Source organism: Hippichthys cyanospilos, chromosome 12 (genome assembly GCF_059441005.1).
Source record: "Hippichthys cyanospilos isolate Australia breed blue-spotted pipefish chromosome 12, RoL_Hcya_1.0, whole genome shotgun sequence".
NCBI classification, from domain to species: Eukaryota; Metazoa; Chordata; class Actinopteri; order Syngnathiformes; family Syngnathidae; genus Hippichthys; species Hippichthys cyanospilos.
Window position 1 is genome coordinate 10,522,538 of NC_142380.1, and position 27,346 is coordinate 10,549,883.

Here is a 27,346-nt window from a genome sequence, read left to right on the forward strand (position 1 = left end):
GCTTTGCGGAGCATTTCAGAGCCTTACCAGGAGCGTTTTGAAGAGTCGACACTCCGCGATGTAAAAGCAGCCGTCCTTGGTCAGAATCTTAATGTGCTTGACTCTGTCGTTGAACCTGCGCGAGGATGAATAAGACATGCGCGGCTAATCAACGAGACATGCTTCCAACGTCAGGCCCGGCCTACCGTGTTGAAAGTCACGAAGGTCTCTAAGAGCACACTCAAGACCTTTTTAGAATATTCCACGTTCACTCAAATGAGAGAAATATCTAATGGCAGATTGCATGTCTTAACATGCTGTCAGATTCAAACCTCCTGGTACTTGAGCAGTCACAATGACCGGTTCTGAAACTTGACTTATAGGTATGTAACATCGCATCACTAACTCATTTTCTGTTTTTGCTGCTGACTGCCAGGGTGAAGTTTGCATATTCTTTGCTAAAGGTTTCTCCCAAATTCTGAAAACATGCATGCATGTTCACTTAAGTTTTTAAATGTCTACAGATGAGATAATGTCTGTATGCTGGCTCAGTAGGTGATGGCTAAGATGTGTACCCACATAAAAACAACAGCATTTTGGGCTTCTCAATAAAGACACAGTTTGCTTGAAGCAAAATAAAATGTAGCTCCTGATATAAAATGTTGACAAGTCACAACTTTGAATATGTTACTGTGTCCTTTGTTTGAAGGTTATACTGTAAACAACCATTGAAGATAAAAAAAAAAGTTCACAATACCTATGTATAATTGTGTGATTGTGTGAATTGTTGTGATTGTCCTGTATCTTGACTGAGCCGCATTTTTAAATCTCCCGGTGTAGCGATTGAGAGGCGTACAGTCACGCCGCCAATCCATGGATACATTATGAATATACAAAGGCGGAATGCATTATTGATGTGCACGGAGCCATGCGCTGCATAACACATAAAGGCAATGTTCCTATTGCCTTCCTCGTCAAGGTGGGTCATATTGCTCGTACAGGTCGCCAAACAAACTGACCTTTCCAATTGAGAATGGATTAAAAGTGTGTCACGATTTGCATGACAAAGGGAGACCCTGGTAGCACATTGAACAAGTGGTTACAACATCAAATCTCAGCTCCAGCTCTTTGAATGTCCTCTTTTGGAGATAAAATGCATCCATACAAGGCTTAAGTCTGTGACTATTGATTGTTCATATACATATACATATACATATACATATACATATACATATACGTATACATATACGTATACATATACATATATGTGTGTGTCCTCATCGAAGTCATGAGTGATCATCACTTGACTCATGACTTCGATGAGGATCAGCAGTAGAAAAAATGGATAGATAGAAGCAGGAAGACACCAAGGGTTGTCTTCCAAGTTTATTTCCTTGCAGCGAAGGAGAGGAATTGCAGACAGCATACACGAGTTCTTCCGGCTAACATGGCCACAACTGTCACACACGCTGCACAGAACACAAACCTACAATCAATTATTTGGAACAGAGAGTACAAAAACAACCGTGGGCAATGGGCCACATGCTGCTTCACCTGGTCTCAAGGTGTTAAACAAACATACAGTATCATGCTGCTCCGGTCAATTTTTGTGACACTTTAAAATCAGGTCTCAGCACTACATCCCTGTGCAATAGGAATGGTTTCAAAGCAGGATCTGTTCAGAACGCCGAAAGAAAGAGCATTCAAAGTAACAATTGATTAGTATGAAACGCAACATATTTTTGTCGAACTTTTTGATCATATATAACAGCTTACATCATGTATTCTTCATAAATGATGTAAGCCGTTATATATGATCAAATATGTGCAGTGAAAATCCAGGTTCTGGCTTTATTTTTGTTATCTGGGTATACTGTGGTATACCATTCATTTGCATTGGTGTATCAGTCATTTCGTAATGTGAATTTTTTTGAAAGCAGGACCGCTTTTTACACGTAAATAGCTTAATCCATTGCAAGCTCAAAAAGAGCTCCTAAACCTTTTAAATTAATACTTTTAATAAATTATAAAAATCCCTCAACAACTGTACCAAATACATATTAGAATTACAGTAGTACATAATAATCATCGATTTCAAAGCAGATCATGTAAAGAATAATCCAAAACACTCCTTAACTCTTTAAATTAATCATATTAATCATTGCAGTTGAAAATGCAAATGCAGTTACTGGTAATTTGTTTGCTCTGAGATAGAGCTGGTGTGTTGGAGGTGAGTGTAGAGACCATGTATGTGTTTTTATGTGCATATGTACAATGTTAGCCGTAGCTAATGTAAATTTTATGTTTGTTAGCTCAACAGCATTAACTATAGGTGGAAACACTGGGTGAAGCGAGTTAAAAAGTGCAAGGCACAGTAAACATCGAAGCAAAGAACTAAATCACGCTTCTGGACAATCTGGCATATTAATAAATTATAAAAATGCATCAAATCTAACAAAAAGACATAGCGAATTTTCATAACGTATTACATTACAGTCTAGTTTGAGCAAGCGCCGATGTCTTATGACTCATTATACACAACATTGTTTACCTTTTGTATCTTGAACTTTTTTTTGTAACACGAGACAATGTTTTCCTTAAGCAGCGCTTTTTGACCTGAATTTTTTGTAACTAGGGACAGGACTAAAGAAAATAATTAGAAACACAGAAGACCAAATAACAAAATTCCACTTTACTATGAATGATCAAATATTATAGATTTTTATTGATGATCTTTATTGATGATTTTTATTGATGAAAACGTGATTTCAGAATCGCCGCAAGACACACAACAAGAACAACTTCAAAATAAAAGCACTCTAAGACAATTATGTCCATATATTATTTGATGAGCCAAGGTTTATTTTGAAATTGGCTTTCTCACCAAGTTTCTGGCAGGTTTTGCTGTCATGGAGAGCATTAGCAATTGTTGCCGCGGCTTGATATGTTTTTTTCTGACGTGTATTTTAATAAGCAGGTATCTGGGGCAAGAAAAAATGCCTCAAGAATTTTTGGAAGCGGGGTACTTGAATTACTCGAAGACAAATTTCCTACTAAGAACCCTCAATTGAAAATGTTTTTGCTGCATGTTGTTCCCTTAAAAGATGAACGGAAGTGTAAGAAAGGTATCTACTGCACAAGAATTTCTCTCCTACAAATACACATTTATTTACTTTGTTTAGAAAGTGAACCTAAAAAAAAAAAAAAATCACGTAGATTTATGTAGATTTATTAGAGTAGCATTCATTGCCATTCGACAGTCATGCATGCATGCATCATTGGTATGTAAAGCCATGCACACACACTTACACACACACATACGCACACACACATTTTTCCGGACTGAAGACATATGACAATGGATGGGAAATTAAAAGGATTTTCCTTTGTGCATCTTCCAAAGATTTGACGCCGAGCATCTCAAGCAGCCGGCAGTTGGTCTCTATTGTTTTTGCATAATAGCATCGAGAGCTGAGTGCACGTAAAGGGCGATAGGATGCAGCATCATGTGCTAACCACAAAAAATGCATTGTTTGCTTTGATGATTCAATTCAATAGGCTTAAACCAAAATTGATTAGCATTGGAACAAATGAAGTTATAGGGAGTGATATGGAACCTTTACGCCTCTGCAGTATTAAGGCCTCTCGGCTGCAGTGAGGACTACTGAGTGTCTCATGAAAGTAGACTGCAGAATATTCACATGCTGATCCAGTTAAGATGCAGACGAGATTCAAAAAGTTCAACCAAGAACAGATCAATTCACAAATACCGATAAGTGATCCAGGAAGTTACTTCCACAGCTGCTGTTTCTTGAGTTTACTCATCAATATATCTCATCCCTTCATGACCTGACCTACCCAAGAAGTTCAACAAGGAATGAATCTTTAAGAAAGAGTGGAAGGCAAGCCAACGACAAGACCTCAGTAATATCCTGACCAATCAATAAAGTCCACTCAAATATGGATCCATCTTGGAGTGCCAAAAAACCCTAAATAAACCAGAAAGTTAAATAAAAAAAGATGAATCTTAGATATTCAATCATTTGAATCCTTCCAGGAAGTTCATTCGAGGGGAGAACTTCATTATCATGTTATCTCTGTTGAGATAGTTCCATCTATTAAGGACCCATCAGACTCTGAACTGTCCAATATGTTCAGTCAAAACCAAACCCATATGGAGAATTCCATCAAACCCTGATCCATTCTGAAGGTCGAACCAAAAAAGAACCCTTAAGAAAAAACTGCCAACAAAAAATGTGTTAAAAACGGTCCCTACATTAACATTGATCATTGATCAAACCAGAAAGTTGAGGCCTTAAGTCAAACACTGATCTGTCAAGAAAATTACATCCTCTACTGTATGAATCCGACACAGTACTCCACATACATTTTAATCAGAAACACATCGATCCATCCATCCATACTGAACTGGTTGTCAGCCAATCACAGGGCACACGTAGAAGAACAACCACACATCTAAGCTCAATTTGGTGTGTCCAATATACCTACCATGCATGTTTTGGGTCGGAGGAAACCCGATTACAGGGAGAACCTGCGACCTCTGAGGCATACATGCTAACCACTCAGTCACCAGAAGTACAATTTGAGTCAAGGGACCCTGATTCATCTACCATAGGTGCATTTAATCCCAAATGATCCAGGAAGTTCGACCAAAAAACAACGACTTAAATCAACCACATGTCCACCCAGCAAGTCCGTTACGGATCTAGCAGCCAAACCCTGATGTTTTGAGTAGGTTTTGACCGCTGTGGATCTACACAACACTGAACTGTTCAAGATGTTATATCAAGAGCAGTCATTTTGAGTCAACGGGCCCAGTCCAGTCCAACATGAATCTATCTTGGAAGTTCATTCAGGAGCAGCCAAACCCTGAATAAAAAGAGACATTTTCTTCTACGCTAAATCCATTCAATGCAATCAAGGAACCATCCAGTATGATCAGACATTAGCATTAGCATTGGCTCAAATGCGGATCCACCCAGGGAATGCTATACCCATCCAGGAAATCTTTCCCGGAAGCACAATTAAATACAGATCAGACAGAAGATAACAACTTCTACAGTGTTGACTTACTTTATACTAATGGCGTACTCGGTGCATTCTTTACTCCGATGCCGAACAAGATAGGTACTGTTCCCTCGGTCCTGCAGCTCTTCCTCGGCCTGGCACCTCTCCATCGGTCCTGCAAACCTGCAAACCACAAACAAAGTCATTTTAAACGTGAACAACTTGACGTCGTCGAGAATGACGCGCCGTTACCAGAGCTGTGCGGAGTAATCGACAGGCTTTGGTAGCTGGCACATAGGAGAAGAAGAAGCCGTACGGTTATTTTGCGATTCATCGCACTTGAAAGGCTTGGAGGTCAGGCGCCCGTTAATGTGATATTGGAGGCACACCGGGGGGCTAAAATCAGACCTCGACAGGAGCACAGGCATGTAATGGAAAAGCACATCTCTTCGCTCCAGACGTCAATAGTGGCCATTACTGGCCTAAATGCATTGCGCTCACGCTTAATGCGACGTATTGATCAGCAAGGAAATATGCACACTTACGCAAGGGCAAGGCCTCACAGCGTCGCTGGGAAAGAAGCCAATCTTGCCGCTCGCAGGGATTCTGCCCTGTGAATGCAACGGGATGTTAATCGTATTAAATTTGTCCCGCACCTCCCCTCCAAACCCACCCCCTCCTTCACCTTCCCCTCCCTCCCACGCCGCCGCAGATAAATCCTCGGCAATTAGCACGCAACAAGCGGCGCGTCTAATTTGCAGCCCCAGTTAATTACGCCAGCGACTCTGCCGGCAGTTTGATTTGTAGTGCATCACAACAAGGGCCTCGTTTGGCCTAAGGAATAATGGAGGCTGGATTGTGCCAGCGAATACTCAAACAGCGCAGAGACCAAACAAACTGTATTTTAACTAACACTCTTGTTTATCTCTATTTAGTGTAGGAATTGCATTTACATCTATTTATGTGATTGCAGAGTGATATAAAATATTACATTACTAATTTCTATGAAACTTTGCAGAGTAGCAAAAATATAACACGCAGGAGACCAGTAAATTCAATGCAGAATAAGAAAGGTAAGACACAAGAAGTGCATCTGCATTGCATACCAGTCAAATGACTACTGCTTTATGACAAACTTTTATAACAAACAGAGTACAGCATTTGGCTAGTGGACGTGATTGCTAGCTAATTGTTTTTGGCCCATACATCAAACTTTCTAAAACACATGTGAAATGGTATCGCCCAGCTGTGAATCTTTAAAAATAAGCAATTCATAATCACAATTACGAATCTCCCAATAAGAAGATGAACATCGATGTTTCACTTTCCTAAAAAGAAAAGATTTAAACTGTTAAATATTTATTGTGTTTATTTTATTTTATTGCATAGTATATATAATGTGCTAAAATTTCTACTGGTTACCTAGTCATCCCATATTAGCATTAGATCTATAACTATAATATTATTTTTAGATTTGTGAACCACACACTTAAATAATTTTACTCTCGTACTATTACAACGTTATTCTCAAAGACAACTTTATGCTTTCAAAAAAATCGGTCTATACTGTTGAAAACTTTGCAGTTGAATCCATTTGTAATAATAAATATAACCTCCTTCCTGTAATATGCTGTTTGTTAAAAAAATACATTTAAAAAATCCACCAGCGTCTCATTATGTGATCAAATTTTATAATCATGTCAGAACTTTTCATTGTTGAAAAGCTGTGCCATCCATCCATTCATCCATCCATTTTCTTTAGCCGCTTATCCTCACTAGGTTCACAGGCTTGCTGGTGCCTATCCCAATTGACTTCAGGCAGTAGACAAGGGACACCCTGAACTGGTTGCCAACCAATCGCAAGGCACGGAGGGAGGAATAATCCTTCACGCACCCAATCACACCTAAGGACAATCCAGAGTGTCTAATACGCCTATCATGTATGTTTTTGGACTGTGGGAGGAAGCCGGACTGATCAATTGGAGAGAACCCACACAGGCACAGGGAGAACACGCAAACTCCACACAGGAAGGCAAGCGCGCACTGGAATTGAACCAGGGATTCTGAACTGTCCGGTGGACGTGCTAACCACTCTTTGACCAAGCCCCTCCCCGCGGTAGGCATTGCCTGTTTTTTTATTGCGTAAATTATGCTGTACTCCCCCGTCAATATTACAGACCCCGACGTCTGTAGTTTTCAATGGCATTGAATGGGTTAAGATGACTAAGGTGAAGTCTCACAGGATTTTCCATCCACACAAAGGCATAGCGATGTTTCAACGCTGACTTTATCGACTTTTCAGGGTGTACAAATTACAGTTTCCTCAGTATATGTCAGATGTCCTTGGTGGAGGTTTGTGTCGCAAAGTGACACTCCAGTCCATCTTTTGAACTTTATTGCAACAGACTGAATTCATTTGTAGGCATTTAAGTCAACAAAGCAGCCGTCGTTAGCGCTAATTGAGAAAACGGAGTCCCCGCCGACTCCATTTGACGTTTCTCGCTCTACCTACCGACTCCTCTCCATTAGGCCACCTCACTGATTTTGGAAAAGAGCATGCAAAAAGAATAGAAAACGCCCCGGCGGGTTAACTCAATTGGACTCTCTGTGATTCATTCTACGCAATAACATTTCATCCAAGCTCTTTTGGTTCTATTTGTTATGCCCTGGATAAGCGTGTGCTAAAAAGATTAAACGCATTACTCGGGCAGCATAAACAGGAGGCACCCGCCGAAGGATCAAATGAAATCACTGTGATTGATTGTATTGTTGTGCCAGCGGGAAGGAGATAATTGCCTTCTAGGTAACGGGGGAGGGTAGATGTGAGAGGGCGGATAGGGATGCGGGAGGGGGGGTAATTCCATCCTCTGGCGCCGGCGGGGGACGCCCGAGATTAAGGGTACCCTGTGGAGTTTTAATTGTCATCACGAGTGCTTCTGTTTGGAAGCCAAGTCCCCCGCGGTAACCTATGAGGATTTACAAGACAATACAAATGTCTGTTTTTCTGCTCTGTTTTCTTACTTTGACAATTGTGTCAATATGGAAATGTTCCCCCTACTGCAAATGGTACAGTCTCGTCCTCATTGTATGGCCCCAGACCACCACATTGGGCCCAATCTATTCTTTAATCCGGCCAATTTACCATTTGCATTGTAAGGACTCATAATCAAGAGTTCATTTTTTTCTTGTAATTTGTGTAGTTGATTTCTCCATCTGATTTAATCTCAATGACACAATTGAAATAGAGGTACGCATTGTAATAAGATTAAGCATTTAAATGACTAAATAGTTGGTTTATAAGCATTACAAAATAATCCAGTTTTTTAAAAATGATTATGATATTTTATTGTTAACTACATTTTTAAAAAATGACTTTTAAAATATGAAAAAATATACTTTATTATATACTGTGCATGTATTATACTTGTAATAAAAGGCGTGTATATGCACATTTATCAATATTCTATTTCATTCAATAATTCAATCATTTTTTTAAACATTGATTAATGAACATGTTTTTAAGCTATAATGTTACAAGAATGAAGTAAGTATTTTCCCCTCGAAATAGCTGCAATCTTACAAGAGAAAAGTGAAAACTATTCTTGGAAGGAAAATCAAGCTTTTTTGTAAGAATGTCATAATGTTCGGTTGAAATATTCACATATTTGTTAATTTCATCTTCCCTAGTTTGATTTTTTTTATGGTGGAGGTGTAATTTGGGGTTAGTTTGTCCTCATTTTTGGCATTTTTTGTTGAAAAAGTCTGAGTTATCAGTGTTTTTGAAGAATATATTAGTTTAAAAACTACTTGAAAAGATGCTGTACATTATTTTTTACTCAAAACTTTCACAAATGAATTCAATTGTTTTCACTCTTGCAAGACTATCACAAACACTAAAACAAAGTGTTATAGTTTTCAGATTTGTTTTGAAATTTCGCAAAAACCATCTAAATAAAGGCATACTTTTCACAAGAATGTAATCAGACTTATATGGGGATTTTTTTTTTTTTAGAGGAATATCTGAATAACGTTGAAATTTGAGGAAGAAATTTGTATTATCTAAAAATGCAAAAAACACAGTTCCTGGAATCAAAAGTGATAATTGTCTGTATTAATGCCACATTCTATTTATCTTTAAGAGTGGATGAGCAGGACATAACTGGTTGTTTGCAATTTGTTCTTCGTGCATCACAAATTCAAACATCAACTCGTTGCCTCAGTCTCATTAGAGCAGACTCTGACCATTGCAGAAACCGATCAGGATATATTTTTTCATCTGCTAAAGGTCTGTCACAGCACAGACATACATGGAGGATAAGGCTTTAATGCTGCTGCAAACAGCCAGGATGAATCAGTGGCCTTTCCAAAAACAGATAAGGTCAAACGATATCATCGTTTAGCCTTGCTAAAGAGGTGCTGCACCACCATTAAAAGCTCCTTCGCAGGCTGCAAATGCCGGGTGCGTTGTCTCACTAAAGCTTCTAAATTCATCAATTCGCTGCTGATATCATACAAAGTCAGCTATGATTTCATCTGGCGGAGTAAAGACAGGGTCACATGACCCATGTGTCATGCGTTACACTAAACGCTTTGCGTCATAGTCCGAGTGACAGACAGGAGCGCAGACCTCCGCAAGGCAGAAACATAATGTCTGGTCAAATTTTCTGACCTAGTTTATATATCCTTTGCTGAAGCCAATTCAAAAATAAATAAATAAAGCATACAAACGACTAAAAGCAACGTGGTTGATTGGCGATTGGGTGCGTGAATGCTTGTTTGTCTCTGAGTGCCCTGCGATTGGCTGGCAACCAGTTCAGGTTGTCCTCCGCCTACTGCTAGCGACCCTAGTGAGGACAAGCGGCTACAGAAAATGGATGGATGGATTTTCATGGATGTTATATTTAGCTGGTTTTTAATTAGAGATAAAACCAACAAAGAAATGAAGGTAAAATAACAATAAGCCCCGCCAAAAAGACTTGGCACCGACAAACAAACATTTTAATTTAATAACAATTTTTGTGGAAACTAGTTTTCTACTTTCTGATTTGTGTTGGTTGGAACAACAAAGAAATAGAAGTAAAAGACAGCAGCAACAACAATAAAGTAAGGTAGGTCATAAAAAATGAACTAATTTAAATAAAGGAAAAGAATTATGTTAATGAATGGGTCAGGGTTAGAATGGTTTATCTTTGCTGAAAAAAGAAATGAGAGTAAAAACACCTATCCATTTTTTATAGAGCTGTTTATCCTCACAAGGGTCACAAGCTTGCTGGTGCCTATCCCTGCTGACTTCGGGCAGTAGACAGGGGACACTCTGAACCGGTTGCCAGCCAATCACAGTGCACACAGACGAACAACCATTCACGCACCCAATCACAGCTAAGGACAATTGTCTCCATTACACCTGCCATTCATGTTTTTGGAGTGTGGAAGGAAACTGGAGTGGTTGGGTGAGAACATGCAAACTCCACAAAGGGAGGCTTGAGCCAGCTGGATTTGAACTCAGGTCCCTGAACTCCATAAAACATTTTCTTTGTCACCGTTTTCAGTCTGCTCAAATGAATCATGATATGTGGAGTCCCCCAAGGGCTCAATCCTTGGACCTCTTTTCTTTGGTTCGTATGATATTTCCATCATTGTCTCGCGTTACTATGCAAATATCAAAGATATTTATCATGGCTCTTTGGTAATAATAACACTTAAAAAAGAGATGTATTGATAGAATAGAACAGTAAGAAATGTAGAGTTAAAGCCCTGCCACCAAATACCGCTACCTAGCCAGAAAATGAACACTTTCAAGAACTCTGTGGTGTTCTCCTTTTTACCTTCGCCAGCGTTTATTTTTTTCCCCCGCTACTGTGAGCTGAAGGTGACATGATCCACAAGAGGCACGCATTGCGGCGTAGAGTCAAACCAGCGACTTTGCAGAGGACGTGACGTGCGGGCCGAGGCGAGCCGCTGAGCCGTGTCACGTCATCCCTCCCTTAAGAGTCCGGAGTGGCACGCACCCACCGAGTCACACGCACCTGCCACCAGGAGTTGTGCAGGTTGGCGAACATCAGCTCGATCACGTCGCCCGTGCGGGCGCAAAGCGGGGGGCCTTGCGGCGGGCAGGGGGCGCCGCCGTAGTCTCGGATCACCAGCATCCTTGGAAGGCCTTCAACACACGTTTACACTTCTCAGAAGAACTATTTCAGGACAAAGTGGCATCTCCATATATGCATACAGTCAGGAAATTTCATGCATGACAATTGATTCTCGAAAAGAGGAGTATTCATTTTGTAACAAATTTGTATTCATTTTTAAAAAATGTTTTTGTTCGCTTGTTTCATTTTAAGAAATGTAACAATTAGTATCACATTAGTGACTTGTTTTAGAATGTTGAAAAGTGGCAATATTAGATTTAAAAAACCTAAATATACAATAATGACTTTAAAATATTTAAATAACAAAGTAATTATATAATAATGAATAGTTATGTTTTTTGGGTGAAAACTTTCAATGGATTTTAAATGCACAAAAGATAATGTGAGATTTTAGGGTGAAAAAAACATTTTTACTAAAGAAAAGAAAATACAAAATTACAATCAAATAAGTTTGGGATGAAGTCATACTTTTTAATTTAAAAATCTATGAATTTATAAGACAATATTTGTATACTATCAAAATAATAAGCCAATTATGGGTCAGAAAAGGCTGACCCCATATTTGGGTTAGTTTGACCCAAGTGCCTGGGTTGTTCTACACCAAATAACCCCCAAAATGGGGCATTTTGTTCAAGACAACCGCAAAAATTAGGTAGGTATGTGTAAAAAAAAATGTCAATGTAAGATATATAATGGATCGGTTCTGTTCCCACCCATAATTGGGTTATTTTTAAACCAACTGTTTTTAGAGTATAAGAGAAACTACTTTACTACTACTTTAGAAAACAAGTTGTATAAAATTTGTAAATTTTGAGTCAGGCTTTTAAAATATGAAAAGTCTAAATGTTAAAAAGAATATGTGAATTTTACATTTTTACAGTTTTTTTTTTACATTTTTTTACAGGTTTTTTTTTACATTTTTTACAATTTTACATTTTCTTTTTATATCCATGTTTACAAAAAATCTGTACTGTTAATAAAAAAAGCTATTTTGTCATTTACATCATTTACATTACCAAAACTCTTCCCATAATCTCAAACGCAGACAATTGTCAAAAAAAAATAATAAATAGTTTGAGGTGAGGCTCTTGCCACAAAAGCAAATCAACATTCTCCAAAACAACGGTTCACTTCGGCAGCAGATTCCTTTCAGACCTTCCTGACCGCTCGCAGATGCAATTTTTTTCAGGATGCCACCGGCACAAAAAAAAAACATGGCCGCAAGCATCAGGCTGTGAGGCGGAGACATAGCGCTTCTGCCAAGGCAGATGACACAACCACTTCGTCTCTCGCCTATGTCCAGACTCCCTGAGGAACCTATTAACTGACGTTTCCCACACCCTCCATCCCAACACAAACTCATTTTTTCAAAACGAGCCTTTCACACAAAACACAGCAAAATGAGGAGCTGCCTGTATTTCAAAGCCAAACTGACCTGGGTTTGGAGCTGTGCCTTCCTGAGGAGATATGGGAGATGTGATCTGTGTGACCTAAACAATATGAGTCACAGTCATCATAGTGGATAGAGACTAAGGTACACTTAACAGGCTTTCATCGCTGAGGAAATAAAATTAGCAAATGATAATCTATGTATTCGGAAAAAATAGCAAAGGTTACATTTATGAGGATAAACAGCGCAGGTCTTCTTACCTTGGAGCGTTGCTTGGATAACTCTGCAGCAGGAACAAAAAAGAAGACAGCATGAATACATTCTGGTCCTGTCACCAACTGAATATGTTTATCTTTCTGTACATCTTATGTCGACCATTATAGTCTGCGCACCTTTAATAGTGTGTATTTATGGTATGTGTGCTTCAAAAGTACCATATTGTAATGTACCATATTCAAACCATTATGGTCTGTTCACCACTAAAGGATCATTCTTAATGATTTATGCCTCTATTAGATAACTGTGATGAATAGTAGTCACATCAAATACTTTAGGCTTGGCACCTTTAATCTACTATTATGGTCTGCGCAGCTCAATTTGATCATATTTACACCATATGTGATGTCTGTGAACCTCTAATAGACTATGAGCATTTTTATTGGACCATATTGATGGTCTATGTACCTGTAATGGACCACATTCAAAGTACATGTAATAGTCTGGGTACCTCTAATAGCCCATATTTAAATGTGTAGAATACCATATTTACCGGTCTGTGCATGTCTAGCATACCGTACCCATACCATAATGATTTTTCCAATAAACAATAACACATACTTTTTACTTTTTCAAAAATCTGAACTATTGACCTTCCACACAGGAAGGCCGGAGCAGGAAGCAAAACCGCCACTTCTGAGCCGTGAGGTAGACGTGCTCACCAGTCTTCCACCATGTTACCCGACATTAAGTATTATGTAATATAATTAGACCATTATGGTGTGTGCACTTTTAATGGACAGTAGTTCCACCATACTGAATGTAATGATTTGTGCACCACCATGGCTAATATTTTAACAATATTTCAAGATTCAAGAGTTTTATTGCCATATGCATAGTAATACTACAGAATGAAATTCGTATTCTGTTCACTTCCCCGAGCAGACTACAGTCTATAATTGAGCAAATAATAAAGTAGGCAATAAAACGAGAAAAACAGTAATAGAGCAATAAGGGGAGTAATAATGAACCACTAATAAATGAATAGACTTACATTTTGAGAATTTTATGGAGTAGGTAGAATGGAAGAAACTGTCTGTGCAGCTGTAATGTACCTTATCCCCACCGTTTTGGCCTGCGTCACACTAATGGACTATTATGTAATGGTCTGAACACCTCTAAAGGATCATGCTTATTTGTGCATTTTGAACATACCATATTTTGATCATAATAGTCTGTGAGCTGGTAATAGACAATAATTGCCACATATTTAACGGTCTGAGACGCAAAGTTTATCCTCACCAATCTTCCTGCAAAGTCCCAGCTGACCCAGGCACTCCTTGTGAACAGCCAGTGCACATTTTAAACAAACATACCCCTGGTTGAAGACACCCCTGCACCAAGACACGCAACATGTTTCAAATTTAAATTATCATAATCAATTAATATTATCATGCCCATGTATATGGATGAATACGCTAATAGAATGGGTGAATGTTACCTGAGCAGCAAGTGGCAGAAACTGCATGAGGAGATTCTGTCAAAGGTATGCATCTTGAACTGGTGCTCATTATGCCTGGCCAACGCCGGTCGGATGTTGGATCTAGTCCAATAAATGGAGAAAACAAATCGCTGAAAACAATTCTCACCTGATAGATAACAGGAAAATGCTGGTCAAAGTCAGTCAAAAATAATCTGTCCCCATCCTCGTCGTTGTACCCCAGGGATCTGTCCGAGGCCCTGTCCTCTTCATTGTGTTTCTTCTTCTCATGCCTCCCATCTCTGGAACTCACTACCACTACTCAGACAATCTCTTTCACCGATTTAAAACTGCCAATTCAATTTCATAATTTTTGCTCTGTCCTTAGCTATTTTTACAAATTCGATTTGTTTCTTTCATTGTAAATGTCATTCTTGTTTCCTTTAACATAATCTATTGTACAGTGTACCTGAGTGCCAATAGTGTCAAACTCATTTTTAGCTGGAGGAAAATTGATTTTTAAGCGAGCAGGACACGTAAAATCATACTACTGTATACAACTTAAAAACAGTTATATGTGCGCAGGCCTGGTACCAAATCCTCACGAATAGCGGGGGTCAACTGTTTTGGAAAATTCTACAAAAGAACAATAAATAAAGTAAAACAATCATCCTTTTTTGGTCCCCTATGTATTCCATTTTCTATTCCTGTGTATAGAACACATATTAAGATTCAAACGAAATAAAGAAACACAATGAAATGTGCAGGTAAAAAAAAGTTGGAAACTCACAAAGAAGTCATGGTGTCACGTCAAATATGCAAGTGCTGCGTGCTCACTGCTGAGCTCTAAATTTTGTAATTTTAAAAAGAAATACAAGGCTGATTGTAAATACCACACTGGCTAAAGCTGAACATCTGGTAATAGGCGAGAATGCGACCCCCACCTGTTGTGAATCTCTTCGGGGAGCTCAAATTAAGAAAGCTAGATGCTAATGCTAGCATTCCGTCACTGAAGCAATTGGCAATTTGTTTCTCTCAACTGAACTGGTCACTTCTGTTTGTAAGTTGCAGTGCTCATCTGGGCATTGCTTGTAAAATTAAGAATTTTTGTGTATTGCAATGTTCGTCATTGTCTGGTCACAAGGAAGACTGCGGAGGACGATAGAGAGAATGAGTGAGTTGTTGTCATGGGCCGGATCCAGCACGTGGGCTGTGCGTTTGACACACCTGCTTCAAATAAACTCATCAGCGGAACTACTTTTTCAAAAATATGACCATTTAATCGCCTTCTATAACACCAGCTAGCAAGAGCAAATTTTGCATAATCCACATTTTTTTTTCTGTCCGCGCCTGGCTACAACAGTCGGGAAGCAGAGCATCGTCAAATAGGAGCCACATAGGAGCTCCTTGAAACAAAAGTTTTACTACGCACAAACACACACACAAAACACAAACAGCTTGACTGTGGATAAAAGGTTTATTCAGGTGAGTGGGAAGAAATGATTGCACAGAAACCTATAAACGAAAAGCATAAAAGAAAAGGAGGAGGAGGGACTTGTTTGTGCTCGCTGCTGTTTTGTGTGCATGTGTGTGCATACTCTGGATGTTCGTATATGTGAGTGTGTTATCATACTGTTGTCAGCAGTGTCCTTGCTTGATTACTGCTAAAACCTCATCAAACAGTGTGTGCATAAGAGAGACAAAACACACACACATACACGCGTGCTTGCCCAGTGTGCAATCCAGAGTTGGGTTGTAACAAACTGCTTATAATGCATTGTTTACTTAAGTACTCTCGAAATTGCATTGTCAGAGTAGTTTCAATACAACATAGGTCTTACTTTACCTGATTATTTTTGTTAAGAAGAAACGGTACTTTTACTTTTATATTGTGCTAAATACGCTCACATTTAGTGTTATTACTCTATTATTGCTTATGCAGACTAAATGTTTAATCAATTAAACATTTTGATTCAATTTCACCAATCAATCTTTCTGAAATGACTGATGTTTTATTTGCAATGAATACTTACCTCTCACTCAAGAAATTATTAGAACTACTTTTTACTTTTACTTGAGTCATCTGAGTAAGCCTGCTCTTACTTGAGTACAATGTATAGCTACTGTACTGATGGAGACAAAGATAAACACAAACAGGCACACCAATGCAATTTTAAAAAGTAATACTTACATGGCCATTTCAAACTGGTCCAGCCATTTCTTCTTCAGCTCTCTGGTCTTAAAAAAGAGCTCAAAGCCCGTTTGGCCATGCTGGTGTGTTACGTAGAAGCTGTAGCACCACTGTGTTTGGGGGTACAAGCAACAACACAAATTTTGGAAATAATAATAAAATAATATTTTTTTCCTTAATTTTTCTCTTATTTGAGTGTACTTTTTCACATAGATCCCCCAAATAATCATACTCACAAGTGTCGCAGGCTAGCTGGTGCCTATCCCAGCTGACTTTAAGCAGCAAGAGAAGGCAGGGGACACCCTCAACTGGTTGCCTCAACTGTTTGTTAAAATAATCATGAAAAATAATCTTTTTTGCAAAATTACAACTCGGTTTCCACATTAAATGAGGACATAATTTTTTTAACCCTAAAACGTTGACCCCATTTTTCATTTAAGTATATGTATAATTTATTATGCATTGTTTTAACGCAAATTAATCTAAAGAAGTTTCCCAACAGGGGGTCCAAAATTCCCCAAAATAAGTTTTGTACACATCTAAATTCTGACAAAAATCATTATTAAATGTATGAACTGAAGAAATCCTCATATTGTGTTAATTTACTCACAGAATTACTTAGCGTGAAAACTGGGCTCTAAAATATTTTTGTTGTAGGCAACAGGTTTACCGTACACCCTGCCATCTAGTGGAAAAACATTGAATCGTTTTGCCTGTCACTATGCATCATTGTCTTAGATAGATGAAGAAAGAAGCATTACTTCTGGTGAAATCATTTTCAGACCGATGAAGTGAAATTCGATCGTTTCCAATGTGACACGTGATGATAATGATCATCACCGTGGAACAGCACTTGGGAATCATTGATGTTCTAAACATTTATGAGACAACAATAAAAAATATGAGCTCAGAAGTTTCTCCAGTGTGGTCCGACATTCAACAGACATATTGAGGATCAATTTCCCAAGCGTACCCAAAGCGCCTGCTTCTCTCAAGCCCTAATGTGCTGCAGCTTGTCGTGTCACATCTGATCAAATCAGCTTCAGCCGCCGCCCGCCGCTGTTTGCGGCCCCCGTGAACTCCACAAGTGTTTTAGAGCTCCGCCGAGCGTTAAATCAGCGCCGCCGCCGCTACTCTGCGTTCACGCTCTGAAGTTTCATTTAGCGACGAATGATATATCGCTGCGAGCAGCCTCGGACCACCGCGTGCATTCATCACTCGCTATTAGCGTGGCAGCCATGCGGCAGGCTGTGTTTACGGAAGATGGCGGGTTTGCTTCTCTTTTTTTTTTTTTAAACGTTGGTTGTTTAAAGGTAAGCTGGAATTGGAACCAAGGAGTCTTCTACTCAGATTTTTATCGTAATTGGAAGTTTTTATTTCATTTTTTAAATTCAGGTAGTTCTAAAGAGCTCTTAGAGAAGGTTTCCTTTTATTTGATCAAAGATTCATTGTCTTCGTTGAGTTTGTATTAGTTTTGAAATGAGTGATATAAAAAAAAGTCAGGCTCAGTGGTTTTGCATCCTTTGTGTGATAAATTCTGCATTTTTTGCCCTAACACAGTAAGTAGCAAAACTTAGGCTAGGTTCACACTGCAGGCTATGCTCAATTCCAATTTTTTTTTTGATGAAATATGTTTGCTTTTGGGTTTTTTTGTGAGGATGTTCACGTTTCCAAATAAATGTGACTTGTATATGACCTGTGTTTGAACGCTAAACGGCCCAAAATTGTCCCCCATGCGCATTGAGGACATTGTGACTACACTGACAATGGTCATGCTCAACATGTTTGCAAAAGAACCTGGCCATGCTGTAATGGCTGATAGTAGAGCCAGAATATTTTCAAGCAGTTAAATTTAAGGAGTAAATTAAAGAGGGGAAGGGTGAGTTTTTTGTGCATTGCCAGCAACGTCTCTCTCGCTTGCTCCGAACGAGAGGCTCACTCGCTCTGAGCGCTCACTGAGCAAGAGCGAGAGAGAAAATAAGACGGAAAGAAAAAATACACCTCGGGTTGGGAGAGGCTACATCTTGATGAAAATTCAAATCTTGTAAGCCAACAAGAGCAGGATGAATAACAAGGTAATGTCAAAAACAGTGGAGTGGTGTCGGTTCAGTTTTCATGCTATTTTTAACGAAATTTACTGTTTTGAAGTGTGAAATACAGAATGAAACTGTATGATACCCTGCAAAATTTCTTTTGCGTTTTTTTTTGTTTTTTTGTTTTTTTTTTCGTAAAATGAGTTTCCTCAGGGTACAGAGTTCAAAAATTCGTAGAAAACAATCAAAACAATTTTTTGATCTTGGGTTTTCAGCAGATTGTTTCTCTCTGTACAACAAACAAAATTAAAAAAGCTAAAAAAAAAAATTGAAAATTTCACAAATGAATGTAAAATGAATGGATACATGGCTGGGACTGAGACGAACAACATGTCGAAAATGTATCCTAAGCACACCCCTCAAACTAACACCTCAAATTAAAGGTCGTGAAGAGATCTTACCAAATGTGCCCTTTTGTCTGATAAGAGACAATGACTCAAAAAGCTGTTTCGTGGAAATCACATTGCAGGTTCCAAATTTTGCCATGTTGGTGAAATAGTCAGTATGGGCTATCTTTTTTACATCATTTTACGGTGCAGGTGTACCTCAAAACATGTCATAAACAAAAACTGACCCACCTTCTTGTCCTCCTTTTTCGACATGGGATTGTCAGTGATCTTGAAGAGGTTGAGGTCAAGCACGTCCTTCATCTCGTAGTTGTAGCCGCGTCGTTTGCATACCACAGCGGCCACGTCAAATAAGAATAGATGCCTGAAAATGAGGCCAAGGCTACTCGATCAGCCAGAGTTTTCCGATGAAGACAAAATGTAGGCTCAGCAGACCTGTCCAGTTTCTTCCGTTCAAAGTTGGACACGAGGCGGACTTCCCCGTCTCCTCTGGGGCGACCGTAGTGGATTAGAGGCTGGTTCTGTAAGGTAAAGCAACAGTTATTATGATATATGTTATATATAAGTGTAAGAATTTTTTTCATAAAAAAGCTTGAGAACATAAACATAAAATATAAAAGGATAATTTGTTCATCAATAAAAGGAAATTTAAAATTTAAATTTTGGGGGGGGAGGGTTAATTTAGAGACAATAGAACTTCTATTTCTCAGGAATAAAAATATAACTTAATTCACTTAAAATTATAATCTTTTTCTTCATGAATATTATTCCTCTGTATTTTTTGCTCAAAATAGACCAAGTATTTTTCTAAAACTACAATGCTTTTTGTTTTGATTAGTTTTGCATACGCCTTTTCTATAAAAATCACACCTTTATTCAGTTATTCTTTTTTGCGACAAATTTATCCCCAAAATACAACTACATTTTCATAAAATGTGCTCCTGCCAAGAAAAAGATTACTTTATTATTGAAGAATGACTTTTTCCTCCATTTTAACCTAAAAACGTAAAAAATACTTTACTGTTTCTTGATTTTTTTCAAGTCAAAGCTTTATTTTTTAATAAGGCTTAGATTTGAGAAATTAAATTTGTTTACATATTTCATCAAATGTATTTTTTTAATTTTAAGTCAGTGTTTTTTAACACTGACCTCACTCATGTAAAATGTCGACTTTTAAAATCAGAATAAAAGCGTTTTCTCTCAACGTTAAGCTTCTAAGAGCACAGCTTTTTCTATAAATAACTACCACCATTTTTCTTGTAACATTACAACTTCATTCTCTAAGTATCTATGCAAAACAAACGTAATTATGTTCTTGCAAAACAAAAACAGCTACTTACCAACTACTTTAATTTTAATACGTAATATCCAGCCTGGCTCCGATATTTTTCCGCTTAATTAAAATACATCATAAAAAATAGAAGCAACCCGTAATTAATATTTGACTGCTTTAGATACCTTCAGCGTGAAGACTGGCCTTTACTTAATTAGATGCTGCCAGCAACAATTACCATATTGTCATCATCAGCTAATGTTTACTCTCTAAATGAAGACTTTTTTTTTTTTAACAGAGTGACCCTGAAACGCTCTATTGTAACTTTTTCATGACACAAATGTGATGTTATGAAAATATCACATTCATTTGGCGTACCAAGTTCTCAATGGAGCGCTGGTACTGGTCCATCTCCCGGAGAGTCTCGTTGTCTCTCTTAACCTCATTGACAAATTGAGCTAGGTCCTAACGCACAACATGCACACACAGGCACACACACACAATACGATTGACCACAATATTAGGTACAGCGAAACCTCATTACTCCAACAACCCCTGTGTCGAGCAGTGAAAATGTGCAAGGATTTGATAACCACTCAAAATGTTTGTTTTTTTACAAAGGAATGCCACAAGTTAGTGGAAAAGAAATGTTTTTCTGTTACACATTATTGCTTGACACCAAAATGTCACCAGGTGGCGCCTAAAATGACTAAAAAAAACAGATAGATGAGGTTGACAGACCGACGAAAATAAGGTGAAATTGGGATTCTTGATATTTTTCTACTTACTTTCATGGCATCCAGCGCCACCTTCAGGTTTCTCTTGTCCGCAGCATCGTGAGTGTGTTTAACAAGCTCCTGAGTGGGCAAGGAAAGAATTCATTTGCTCAAGTGTCAAATTGCGGCCATAGAAAAGCGAAAATCTCGAAGCTACAACTCAACAAAAGTGTGTTCTTGTCATTGTTTTTTCTCCTTCTAATACTTTTTTTTCAGAATAAATTAAATGTTTTGCTCATCTAATTCTCTAACTTACAACATCTTCTAAAAAAGTTTTTTGGTTTCCCTTCAAAAATTATAAAGTAGTTCTACTGTTACAATTCTTTCCTCAAAATACTTCAACTGCAACTTTCTTTTTCAGAATACTTGACTTTTCATCTTTAAGATATGTTCCTAAAACGTAGATGTTTAACAAAAAGCTAATTTATCACATTTGTCTGAGAAAGGGTATATTATTCTGCTGCTGTCTGTGTGTGTCTGTGTGCGTGGGTGTGTGTGTGTGTGTGTGTGTGTGTGTGTGGGGGGGGGGGGGGGGGGGCTACTGGGGGGGCGTCAGTATGAGCTACTATGCCATAAATATGAGACACTATCTCAAGAAAATTATTAGATTTATCACCAATACCTTTATCCTACATGGTGAAACAGCATCTCAACGTTCGTCCAAGAACAATTCAAACTTTTTCCGACATAATGCAATCGTCTTTTTTTCTAAACTCCTAAATTTAAAACATTTGGGGGGGAAGAAAAAAACCCAACAACAATAAAATAAAAGCCGAATCCAATCCCAAATATGCTTGTGGACTTAATCCTTAAGATGCTGAGGGAGTTTGCACTTAAAAGCGCGTTTAAATTAACACGTGCATGCCCCATCTTCTTGAGTAATCAGTACTGGGACGTTATTAATGGCAGGAGAAGGCGTTATGTGCAGGCAGCCATCTGTTGACGACACCTGAGGATGACTTTGTGAAGGTCAAGGCATAGGAATGAGCCCACCAGGGGAGAATTAAGACTTCAAAAACTCTGCATTGGACTGCATGGTTTTGTTTTGTTTTTGTTTTTTTTTAAATAAAACCTGAACCAAAAATGGAAAATCAATGAACAAGTGTCTTTAAAATATGTCATTTAACCCATTTAATATTAAAAAGTAGGTACATATGCATATTTTTGTGAGTTTACTGACATTTTAAGTCAAAATATGGCGAAAGTCTCCCTCCAGTGGTTAAATGTAGAACGGTAACATCTACAATTGCATTTCACCCACTTTTACCCTGTTTGCTTTTTTTTAGATATTTTGTAGAAGATAATGTATTTTAATATATATATATATATATATATATATATATATATATATATATATATATATATATATATATATATATATATATATATATATATATATATATATATATATATATATATATATATATATATATATATATATATATATATATATATATATATATATATGTAAAAGCCCTGAAAAAAAGAGAATGATTCAAATCATCACCTCAAGGGGGTGAGTATATTGAAAATGAAAAATTCATACCTGTAGCAAAAGGTGATACTTGAGGACCCTCTGCATGGGGACCACTAGCAGGTCCCTCAGAGTGAACTTGCCATTATTGGCCCTCTTGGAACACTCCTGCAAGTGTAAGTGTGTAGATGACTACAGTAGTAGAATTTTATTTTTTTTTTTTTTATGTGAACATTGCAAACCACCTTGATGATTAGTGTTTGGGGAGGGATTTTTAGGATCATGTACATTCCTGACCTCCAGCTTGAGTCGGACATCCTCCTTCTCCTTGCAAATAAGATCCAGCACAGCAATGGCGATCTCCACGCGGCTACAGTAGATGCCATAGATGAGAAGCCTGTGAGACCAGTAATACAATGCACATAAATCAGTCAGTGGCATGAGACAGGACTGCCCCCGCAAAACAGGCTAACTTTAACAAGACATACAGTTTATGAAATGGTTCACATTTCTTGGTTATTTTTACCAACTAACAAAAGTGTGAAGGCACCTGGGAAACCCTTAAAAATGTAAATAGTGAATACCTTTCTTTATAGCTGATGAAGATCTGGTAGAGATTCAAAGCATTCCTGTTGAGGATGGAATCCTGTACTTCAGCCATTAGGCTCTTGTGAACCTTTACCAAGTCCTGCGGTGAGTAGAAAAGCAGTTTACATTAATATAATACTATTAATAGTAAGAAGAAGGAGAAGAAGAAGAAAAAGAAAGGGTTGAAAAAAAGAAAACTTACTGGGATGTTGACAAACACTTGGTCTATTTCAGCCATGGAAAAAAACTTCTTGAGCGGGTTGAGGAAATACTGTGAGAAGACACAACATAAACGTCATTATGCAACCTGCTGGCTACAATATGAATGTTAATGTGTATTCATTCATAACAGCACTCAAATCAAGGCCGCCTGCATTGAAAATCAGGGCCGCTCTTGTGAAAAATTTACATAAAATGAAATAAATAGTGAAACAAGTGATAAACAAAAAAAAGCACCATCGTAGGTGAGCATAAATAATCCCAATAAACATCCACCAATATTAAAAGTATTTCACCCCACTGTATTCAATTGAAATATAATATTTCAATAACAAAAACAGAAAAGAGTTGATCAAAAAAGTGTTATGCTTCTCTTTCCTGAGAATAAGTTGATTCATGGCTGTCCACGGTCTGATTAAAATGACGTACAGTAATTACTTTTCCAGGAATTTCTACATAATATGTCATTATAATAATGAACAACTTTACAGATTTGCATCATGTTGATTTTTAATGTAAAGTATATCTAAATTTTAAACAACATACATTTTTGTTGTACAATTCTTATGAATGTTCAAGGAGCTCCCAGGTCATCAGGAAGTCTTTAAGGGCTTGTATTATACAAATTCCACTTCTTAGCCATGTTTGAGTGCCATATCCTCACAAAAACACCCACAGTGTTGTTTGAATGTTAAGTCAAGATAAAAGATTGTCTTGATTGTGTCCAATGTCCACCAATTAATAATGAACGTCAACACAGCAAAAAGAACTGCACGTTTGATGGTGCTTGTGCGAGATCAGAGGGCAGCAGGGTACCTTCTCAATGGATTCAAGCGTCTCTGTGTATTTCTCCTCCGTCTGCTTGATCTCGGAGAGGCAGCAGCTGCGAACGTCTGACATCTCGACCTGCTTCTGGAAAGAAATGTGACTCGCCGTGAATCTTAACATAGGGATAAAAAGTACTTTGAGCAAGCTGCTAACAATACATTAAACTCATTTGCGAGTGTGTGTACCTGCTGCTCAGTCCTCATCAGGTCCTCGTATATTTCTCCGCCGGCATAGTCTTCTTCCAGGCTGTATACTGCTGTGTACAAATCCTCTCCATCTTCTATAGAATTTTCACTTTGAGCACCACAAAAAAAGGCTCATATATACATTTCACTCAGATTAGAAAGATCATCACCAAAGCCAGTTTAACTAAGTGACTGACTATAAGCTATACCCCCAAAAGATACAGGAAATCAGCCATTTTCATTCTGAGCGCTCATTTTCAGGGCCTTTTGGTCAACAATTACATTCTATAGCGTTCATGTATTTTTGGAAAGATCTCGACCCCCAAGCAAAATTTACTTTGCAATATAACATCGCATGTTAGAGGTCATGCCCAATTGGACAATGGTAGTGTGCCTTTTAAGTTCAAAGCCAAATTTTAGAATTATGTTGGCGAAAACTGCAAATTAGTAGCATATGGTCATTTTTTTTTTTTTTTTTTTTTTTAAATTCAGGCAAGAAATGGTAGGCATGTCTATCTCGGACTTCCAAATGGGAAGTCTGCCATTTTGGTCCAAAGAGCACATTTTAGGATTCTTTTGGTGAAGATTTTGTTAAAATTATCTCTGATATTTCTCAAATATTACATTGTTGAGATAATTTCTGAGAAAATCAACTTTTGGAAGCATCCGACAATAATTTCAGAAGTTTCAGACCCTGAATTCAGTTTTACTTAAAGGGCCCATATCGTGAACAATTCAACTATTTGGAGCTTTTAACCATGTTATAATGTTAATTCCTTACCCTAAATACTCCCAGATTGTTATTTTTCTTCACTGATGCATTTATAAGAATTCTTCGCTTATTTTGCGCTCGAGCAGATGAAAAGTGGCTTGCAAGAGGCGGCATGATGATAATAGTCCCTCTTAAGACCTCTACACCACCCCCATACCGCCCTTGCAAGACTTAAAGCACACCCACCTCGTCCAAAAGATGTTCATATCTTTTCGTTAAATTTTCATTTCGGAGTCAGCGAAGTAAAATAGCAAAGTTTAATTTATTAGTATTACTGTGGAAAAAAAATACTGTGATAAATGTCCTTATCCCACTGCAGTGGCGATTTAATCTAATCACGGTTTGTTCAATGTTTGCCAATTACGCCAGTGGGTGCCAAAACGTTGCCAAATGCTCAACAAATGTTTTAATGAGATTAGTTTTCCTGCTCTTGTCGCAAAGACATTTTGACTGTGTTCAAAATTTCTTTTCAACAGAGGCAGTTCAGACAAACAATTGGTGAAATTCTAGCGAATGTTGGCAGTCTTCAGCAAGATCAAAAGTGTCACTACCCTCACTGACACTATATTTGCCCCTCGGTGGGATAGGGGCACAAGCAAATGAAATTTGGTAGGCATTGTGTGTCACAAGTAAACCAGCAGAAATGTCATAAGAAGTCAAGCACAAGAAGGTGGCCAATGTGTTTTGTAGTGGCCATTTTCAAGTCATTTCGGCATTTTTTAGGGGTCCAAGGCAAGACTAGATTTTGTAAAACTGCTACTTAATTTGAGCAACATATCCCACTGAGACGAAGCTAAAAATCAGGGATTTGAATTTGAGTCATTGTCTGCGAGCAGAGCATAGCAGTGTAGTTTAATGTACAGAAAATTATAAGCCCAGCACTCAAATTCAGAGCTTCACAAAATGTGTAGCACCAGCCATAGTGATACATTTGCGCCCCCTACTGGCATAACCGGCCATCTCAAACGCTCGCGTCGAGTGGAACTTCAGTTGCCCACCCCCGATCTAGAATTTTTAATAGGCATGTCATGCAAACTCATTCATTTCCTCTGATAATAGCAAATAAACAGAGCAGAGCCCGGGAGAGCCAAGATGATGGGCCGAGCCGGTTCTGACATGCGCTGACATAATTATGTTCTATCAACAGCAGTAATGGACCCTCAGAGAGAGAGGGGGGAGACACTTCATACATACTCAATCAGGTCTTCCAGGTGATTGTAAATGTCTTCGTCCTTTAGACTCTCCTCTGTGGGGAAAGGCCTGCAAATAACAAATAAAACATTTAAGGCAGGATAGTGTTTATTCATTCAAATATGTGAGAAGCATGTTAAATGAGACGTTCAAGGTCTGTGTAGTGTGGCCTTACAAGGGAAAATAATAGCCTGGGAAACAATACTGACTTACTTCAATCCTCTTTCTTGGGCTATAGCCGTGTACGATAACTTGGATAAAGTGTCCATTACCTGGTGAAACATGACATTTTTTGTAAAATACCTGCATATGTGACAGTCAAGCCCCATTCATGCAGATAAGTTGTAATAAGGACTGGTTTTAGTCAAGTGCTTGGAAACCACAAAACTTGGGACCAAAATTTCAGGAAATACTGTATGTTGGTTTCACAGTGCACTCCCTGCAAAACTGTGATTAATCATCTGTGAAAATGACCGTTAAAGAGGGAGAAAACACAGCAACCTTAGCTTGCCTGATATAATAAACAACTGTACAGCGAATCTACAGTATACAGTACTGCATTACATTATACTGTAACCAGTGACACTGAGTGACCTTAGATCGTATTTTAGTTTATCTTAATAAACAACCGGCATCCATCTTGCCACACCTACCCCCATTAAATTAGATAGCCTCACATTACAAATGAAAGCAAGAAGCTGTCATATTAATGGAAAGCTCATGCTTGTCTCATGGTTTCTTCTTCTCTTCTTCTGTTGATTTTTTTTCAAAGCTGAAGAGGCGGTTAATGAGGTTTCCATCTAACAGACTGCCTGCCTGCACACAGCTTCCTGTGTGAAAACTTCTTGTCCACCAAGTGCACTTGCAGTGTGTCTTTTTTGCGGCGTGATACTTATTAAAAGTGTTTAAAAAAAATCCCTATGAAGTGAAATGCTTCCAATTGAGAAATATAACTTTTAAAAACGACTTTTAATATATATATATATATATATATATATATATATATATATATATATATATATATATATATATATATATATATATATATATATATATATATATATATATATATATATATATATATATATATATAGGGCTGTAACTGCCAAAATTAAAAAAATATTTAATTAAAATGTTGAATAAAATTGTTATGATTCAGTTGTTTCATTA

The 27,346-nt window shown here is 37.9% G+C and overlaps 1 protein-coding gene across 4 annotated transcripts in view; it reads right to left on the reverse strand.

Annotated features, from left to right (window-relative positions):
- Window positions 1-27,346, reverse strand: part of LOC148414805 (guanine nucleotide exchange factor VAV3-like) — a 43,875-nt gene that overhangs the window by 9,467 nt on the left and 7,062 nt on the right. For 2 of the 4 annotated variants that reach the window (XM_088429236.1, XM_088429233.1), the window contains exons 3-24: window positions 26,390-26,448; window positions 26,180-26,245; window positions 24,214-24,322; window positions 24,017-24,112; window positions 23,184-23,252; window positions 22,978-23,081; window positions 22,691-22,790; window positions 22,466-22,561; window positions 20,932-21,000; window positions 20,522-20,608; window positions 19,306-19,391; window positions 19,102-19,234; window positions 16,431-16,540; window positions 14,261-14,362; window positions 14,062-14,153; window positions 12,804-12,826; window positions 12,589-12,643; window positions 11,034-11,164; window positions 5,553-5,618; window positions 5,260-5,294; window positions 5,074-5,190; window positions 28-115 (exon numbers count right to left, since the gene is read on the reverse strand). In XM_088429236.1, coding sequence (XP_088285362.1) covers window positions 28-115; window positions 5,074-5,190; window positions 5,260-5,294; window positions 5,553-5,618; window positions 11,034-11,164; window positions 12,589-12,643; window positions 12,804-12,826; window positions 14,062-14,153; window positions 14,261-14,362; window positions 16,431-16,540; window positions 19,102-19,234; window positions 19,306-19,391; window positions 20,522-20,608; window positions 20,932-21,000; window positions 22,466-22,561; window positions 22,691-22,790; window positions 22,978-23,081; window positions 23,184-23,252; window positions 24,017-24,112; window positions 24,214-24,322; window positions 26,180-26,245; window positions 26,390-26,448 — 1,893 coding nt within the window. The remainder of the gene's footprint in view (window positions 1-27; window positions 116-5,073; window positions 5,191-5,259; window positions 5,295-5,552; window positions 5,619-11,033; window positions 11,165-12,588; window positions 12,644-12,803; window positions 12,827-14,061; window positions 14,154-14,260; window positions 14,363-16,430; window positions 16,541-19,101; window positions 19,235-19,305; window positions 19,392-20,521; window positions 20,609-20,931; window positions 21,001-22,465; window positions 22,562-22,690; window positions 22,791-22,977; window positions 23,082-23,183; window positions 23,253-24,016; window positions 24,113-24,213; window positions 24,323-26,179; window positions 26,246-26,389; window positions 26,449-27,346) is intronic. The other 2 variants (XM_088429234.1, XM_088429235.1) reach the window with 2 other exon arrangements.